This window comes from Salmo salar, chromosome ssa01 (assembly GCF_905237065.1).
Source record: "Salmo salar chromosome ssa01, Ssal_v3.1, whole genome shotgun sequence".
NCBI lineage: Eukaryota > Metazoa > Chordata > Actinopteri > Salmoniformes > Salmonidae > Salmo > Salmo salar.
Genome location: NC_059442.1, coordinates 35,003,023 through 35,010,198, shown reverse-complemented (window position 1 = coordinate 35,010,198; position 7,176 = coordinate 35,003,023). Strand labels below are relative to the sequence as shown.

Here is a 7,176-nt window from a genome sequence, read left to right as displayed (position 1 = left end):
ACGCGTTGTGATGTGTAGACAGATCTGGACAGTGAGAGGTGACTCCATTGACTTACGGCATCAATATGTGTCTTAAAATAAATACATAAATAAATAAATATTATTTGTAAATAATCTGTCAAATAATTTGCATACAGAGAGGGACCAGGATATCTGGCCACAATGCAGACATGGTGGTGTCACGGTTGTTGTCGGTGAATGAGGACCAAAATGCAGCAGGTACGTGAATGCTCATCTTGATTTTTAATTATCTTTCAAAACGAACATACAAAATAACAAAACCACGAACGATCAACAAAAACAGTCTGGTAAGGCACAAGGCGAAACACAGAACAATCACCCACAACTCACACATACAAACACACCCTAATATATGGAACTCTCAATCAAAGGCAGATAGACAACACCTGCCTTCAACTGAGAGTCCCAACCCCAATCAACCAAACATAGAAACACACAACCTAGACTAACCATAGAATACTAAACATAAACCAAAACCCGGAATTATAAATCAAACACCCTTTACACAAAACACACCACCCCGAACCACAGAAAACAAATACCCCCTGCCACGCCCTGACCAAACTACAAAACAATTAACCTTATATACTGGCCAGGACGTGACAGGTGGACAGATAAGAGACACATTTTACTACCACGTGTTGGTGTAATGGCTACAATGTGGGCACAATCAGAATATAGATAAGATCAGTAAAAAGGACTTATATTAGCCCCAGGTTTAAACTTGGCTTCTGTGAGGAGGGAGGCATCAGACTGGGGTTTTGAAAGTAGAGAGCAGCCTTTGGGCCCCAGTCTGTTTGAGAACACATGTCAGACTACACATCAGTAAGAGTTCCACAGGCATGTCTACTCTCATTTAGTCTTCCTGACAGACGGCTGAGGAACATCATGCCAAAGAATGATCGCATGTCACATGGGATGGTTGATATTGAGGGAATCTGCCCATCTCTTTCTCTCTCACTCTCCCTTTCTCACACATGCATATACCCACACACACACACACTCACACACAAACTGAATTAACGTGTTACAGTACGGTGAGTACGTTGAACAATATCATCTGATTATATTTGGGTGAAATAGCACCGTACATGGACCACACTTTATAGCTTTAGCACTAGAGTGTAAGAATGACAAAGAGGTGAGTGATGGTGCAGTTACTCAGACAAACCTGTGCTTTATGATCACTATACACACACTTAACCTGCAACACAACAAACATTTTTAGCCAAGCTAAGAGTAAGTTATTTTCAATTTCCTCAAGACTCTTTCCAACTGCATTGGTCAGCTGAGGCATCAGAGTCATTAATGAACACATTGGATGTGTCCCAAATGGCACCCTATTCCCTAAACAGAGCACTACTTTTGAACAGAGCCCTGTGGGCACTCTACGGAATAGGGTGTCTTTAGGGACGGCACCATTGAGTCAGGGAGTAACTGGTGGAGGGAAACTCACTGACCATTCGACCATGCTACTGGACTGGTATGTATTGATCTCAGCAGGTAATAAGAAGAGCCAATTGGAAATAACGATTCCTTCTGTACAGATGAGCAGACATTGCTGGGAGAAATAATCTGTGAGATTGGATTATTTTTTTAAACACAGACTGGAAGATCTATAACAATAGGACCATTAGTGACATCTTCTATTACTCATTATCTTGGACTATCATCTGTTTATCAGTTCCTCGGGGCTCAAGGGCCAGAAAACATTCTGCAGTCAGTCTTCTAGTCTGCCGAGGTGTAATGAGGTCTCCACACACACACACACACACACACACACACACACACACACACACACACACACACACACACACACACACACACACACACACACACACACACACACACACACACACACACACACACACACACACACACACACACACACACACACACACACACTCTGTTATTATGAGCTCCCTGACTGGCTCTCTCTCCGGCGTTACTGTTGAGCCACCGGAGCATCCCTCATAACAGGGCTACGTGAGAGCTGAGATGAACAAAAAAAAATCCCCTTAGTAAACATCCCTGTTATTAATTGACTTCAAGCTTCCACATGACTGTTGCTGTAGTGTAAGGTCATCTCTTAAAATATTTGAGCATACACATATCTGTGTGAGCAACAAGTTCTCACAGTCTCACTGAAGAATCTGACGTTTGTCCATAAATGTCAAATTTCGAAGTTAAATTAAGTTTAGGCATTCATTCTGAATGAAGGGTTAATACAATTCTAAGCTGTGAATGGGGTGGGGGTCTCAACACGCGCACTCACCCACACACACTGTGGCATTATGATCTCTTTGACGGGCTCTCTCCGCTGTTACTGTTGATCCATGGGACATCGGCGGACATGGTGGATCGAGACACATCCAAAGCAAAAAAACAGATAGCATAAACTGATGGATTTTGATGGGGATTCTTTTATGTTACTTAGATTAATGCACTGGTGCATCAGTTGACTCTAGGGCGTTATGGTTTGGGTTAGGGTTAAAACAAAGCAACTGCACTGTTAAGTTTAGGCATTAATTCTAGCACTAGGATTGTACACACAACCCTCGGTGCCAGAGCTCGCAGCTTGATGGTAATAGTGCTCACCATTGCTTGTAGGGGCCGGTTTTGAAGTAATCTTCCGATGTCCTGCTTACCTGGACAGACGTCGAATTTTGCAGTGGATCTTGAGCGACCTGGCTGGAGTGTCTGTGTTCTGTACATGGTGTCCATATGCAGCAGTCTCACTGTTCTGTATTCACACTGCTTCCAAGTGGTGCGGATTTGGCAAAGCCACAGCTCCCTGTGTGTGGTGTGTGTGTGTGTGTCTGAGCGTGTGGACCATTAACGTTACAGAGTGAGAGGGAGAAAACAACGGGCAATGACCAAACAAGACCCTTCACTGGCTCAGCAAGGATTGGACAATATCAAGTACCCCTAGGCTAGCTTTTTACTGCATCAAGCACAGTAATGTTGACTGGCTGGCGTTGCAGCAGGAGATGTCAATTATTACATGTTTTTGTGCTTCCAACAAAAATAATGTGAAGTTCAAATAAAAACCTTGGGGTTGTTTGGTTTCGAAATATCATGGGCCATTGCCTTTACAGGGCTAGCTGAAGATCTTTTGTGTTCAGGTAAGTGATTGGGGGAAAAGCATCTTAGGAAGGAGTTATTCCTTTGTTGACTGCTGTCAAACTCAATTTTAGAAGAGCAGCACAAAGAGAGCATTAAAAGCCTAGCAACTAAATGTACTGACGCTCAGCGTTTTCTGTCCTCAAAATACATCCTTGAATTGTTTTCATTGTTTTCTGGTACCATAACTACCTCCGTGATAAGGTCTGGTTAGACCTAGAACACAATGAATGACAATTAAATGAGTAATGGGTCTGCTGATGTACTGATAAACTACATAATACTCTACTTATATTGTCAATAAAACAAGTGCAGGGATACGGCTGCAAATTGATGTTAAAATGCATAGATCATCTGTAGCGTTAACAACAAAATCCCTTTAGTAATTCAATATGTACATGATACTGCAGTTGATTTTGAAATAGTTTCTCAAGAGATGAAAGGGCTCCCCGCTCTAGAAGGCATGTGACAGGAAATTAAAACATTGTCATACCACAGCTATAAAGAGACAACATATCGACGAGGCCGAAGTGGAACGGGTTGAGAGCTTCAAGTTCCTCGGTGTCCAAATTACTACCCACTGGGCACAAACGTCAATTCAACATCTATTCCACTTTGGTTCAATGTAATTTCAATGAAAGGACGTGGAAACAACATTGATTCAACCAGTTTGTGCCCAGTAGGTAATGACTTAAAATGGTCCACACACGCATACAGTTGGGAGCCCCTCAGGAGGTTGAAAAGATTTGGCATGGGCCCTCAAATCCTTAAAAAGTTCTACAGCTGCACCTTTGAGAACATCTTGACTGGCTGCATCAGCGCTTGGTATGGCAACTGCACCGCCCTTGATCGCATGGAGCAACAGGGGGTGGTGTGGCCGAGCTCCCTGCCAAGGACCTTTATATCAGGCAGTGTGGAAGGAACACCCGGACAAATGTTAAAGACTCCAGCCACACAAGCCATAGACTGTTTTCTCTGCTTACGCATGGCAAGCGGGTACCGGAGCACCAAGTCTGACACCAAAAGGCTCCCGAACAACTTCTATTCCCAAGCCATAAGACTAAATAGCTAACAAAATGGCTACACAAACTATCTGCATTGACCCTTTTGTTTAATTTAAATTTTTGCACTGACTCTGTGCACACTCACAGGACTATACACACTCACTTATACACACTGACACTCCAACACAGACACTTACACACTTATTTTGCTCACACACCCATAACACGCACATACTTTCATACTGACTCTACTCACACACAATCATCATATACAGTGCTGCTACTCTGTTTATCATATGTCCTGATGCCTAGTCAATTTACCCCTACCAATCCAGTATCCCAGCACATCGTAAATGGTACAGGCACTGACCCTGTATACTGTAGCTTACTTACTTTCTCGTGTTCTTCCATCAATTTCTAATGTGTTTTTGTTCTACTTTACTTATTTTATATTATAAACTGGGTGGTTTGAGTCCTGAATGCTGATTGGCTGAAAGCCGTGGTATACCACATGTATGACCAAAGATATTTTTTTTACTGTTTTAATTACATTGGTAATCAGTTTATAATAGCAATAAGGCACCTCAGGGTTTTGTGGTATATGGCCAATATACCACGGCTAATGGCTGTATACAGGCACTGCACATTGCGTAGTGCATAAGAACAGCCCTTTGCTGTGGTATATTGGCCATATACTGTACCACACCCCTCCTGCCTTATTGCTTAACTATAATATTTTTACTACTGATATTGATTACTGCATTGTTGAGAAAGAGCTTGCAAGAAAGACATTTCACTGTACTTGTGTACTCAACAATAAAACTTGAAACCAACAAAAAGCCCTCTGCTCGGTACTGTAGACCATCTAAGGTAAAGGGTGTACTGGAGCTACTGTATGGGCTGTACTGTTACAGCAGTCAGCTGGATAGGAGGAATGCTGTTTTTAAATCCTATCTCCTTAATTGGAGGATGATATTTGGCTCGGTCTCTGTAAAAGGGAAAAAAGCAGCAGAATGCTTGCTCTCAGCTCTAATTGTGGTGCGTCAGTATGAGAGCATGTGTGTGTGTGTGTGTGTGTCAATAGAGGCTCATCAGTGAGACTAGAGAGAGGTTTAATACAGCTTTTCTCAATGACCTTCTCCAGATATGGAGTCTGACCTTTTTCTATTCTAATTTTATTAACGGTTATTATTACTTCCTTTATCAGCTCAATCACAACTCTCCATTCTGTAAAACAACTTCAATAATCTCTCATCTTGTCACTCTCTGCCTTTCTTTGTCTCCCTCTCCCCTCATTTCCCTCTTTTCGTCTCCCACTCATCTCCCAATCGCTCTCCCTCAATCGGTCTTTCCCTCTCTCCCTCTTTGTCTTTGGATTTCTCTCTCCATATTTTCCCTTTCCCATGTCAAATTAAAATAATAATGGAATGCACAGTGATATCATGGAGATCTAAGATGTTTGTCTTTCTCTCAAGCAGCATAGGCTTTTATTATGATAATGCAATTTTATTTATAAAAGCAATTCTGCTGCAATCATTTTACAAGTGTGAAGAAACATATGTGTTGATTGAAATAACAAAAATGGGTAGAAGAGGAAATATTATCCATTTACCTTTACCCGTTTCCTGCAGAGCACAGCAGAATCAGAACATGTGTGATGAGAATAACTTAAAAACATGCATTATAGGTTACTCAAATGCAGCGGGGTTGTCCCATTTTCACAGTTAATTTATTGGAAAATATATAAATAAAAAATATGATTTCTTGTATAATGTACCATCTACTGCCCTCAAACTCAACTCTGGACCTCGAAGCCAATTACACTGCATTTTTTTCATTGTTCCCCTCTAATCAGGGATTTAGACCTGGAACACCAGGTGGCTGCAATTAATTATCAGGTAGAACAGAGAAACAGCAGGCTCCGGCCCTTGAAGGGTAGGAGTTGAATAGCCCTGATCTACCGTATATTATGCACTGTATAGGGAGTAGGATGCCATTTGAGACACATCCTAGGTGTACTATAGGCCTGGATTTAGTCCTGTATGACCAGGCGAGGTTGTGTGGCTGGCATCTCACTGATCCACCTGTTTGAAGAGACAGTGAGAGAGACAGAGACAGAGAGAGTGAAATACATTGTTTACTGGAGAAACTGACCTATTTATCACACCAAATTATCCACCAATGAAACACTTCAGTTTGGATTTCTCCTGAGAGATCTCCCTATTCTCCCAACCTAGCCCTCTGAATCTCATATCCCGTACAGAATTTCATCAAATTGGGGTTTTATGGATATAAATGTAGGACATAAGATTACTGTATATGAATTATTAAAGGATATACCAGTAGGGAGCAGTCCACAGATAAACACTTTATAATACAGTAATCTATTATAGATAACATAATCTAAAGACTACTGTCATCAGGTGGGACCCTGTGTTGTATCGACCATAATGCATTGCTAGAGTTGTTCCAAGCCATCATCCTGCTGGAAACAATACAGCAACGTTTGGTCGTCCGAGTGAGTTTGAAATAGAGTCAGGGATAGGGTCGCAAAATTCCAGGAACTTTCAATAAATTCCCTGGTTTTCCAGAAATCCTGGTTGGAGGATTCTGGATTTCCTACTTATTCCTTTCCAATTCCGGGAATCCTCCAACTGGGATTTTGGGAAAACAATGGAATTTATTGAAAGTTCCCGGGAATATCATATCAGCAACATGTTATCTATGACGTCCACCATGAACAGAATATAACCCTGTAGCTAGTAGGCTACATTTGAAGAGTTTAAAAACACTATATACACACACATTTTTCACATTTGTGTTTTTTCATCAGAAATTATTGTTATGGGTACCTTCATTTGCGTGTAAAATATGACTATTCTCAGATTTTTCATTCATAGGTTTTTGGTTGTGAATTAAAATGTTTTTTTTGAAAAACACTATATAGCCATTGTTTAGCTGGAATGGATTGTTCGTATCCTGTATATGTGGCTCTGATATGTGGTTGTCTCACCGAGCTATCTTAAGA

General features: G+C 41.3%; 1 protein-coding gene across 3 annotated transcripts in view; it reads right to left on the bottom strand.

Annotated features, from left to right (window-relative positions):
- Positions 1-5,606: 5,606 nt before the first annotated feature.
- zgc:174356 (proton-coupled folate transporter) overlaps positions 5,607-7,176 on the bottom strand; it is a 54,243-nt gene continuing 52,673 nt past the window's right edge. For all 3 annotated transcript variants that reach the window (XM_045717243.1, XM_014193391.2, XM_045717223.1), the window contains one exon: positions 5,607-6,232. In XM_045717243.1, coding sequence (XP_045573199.1) covers positions 6,181-6,232 — 52 coding nt within the window. In that variant the 3' untranslated portion in view covers positions 5,607-6,180. The remainder of the gene's footprint in view (positions 6,233-7,176) is intronic.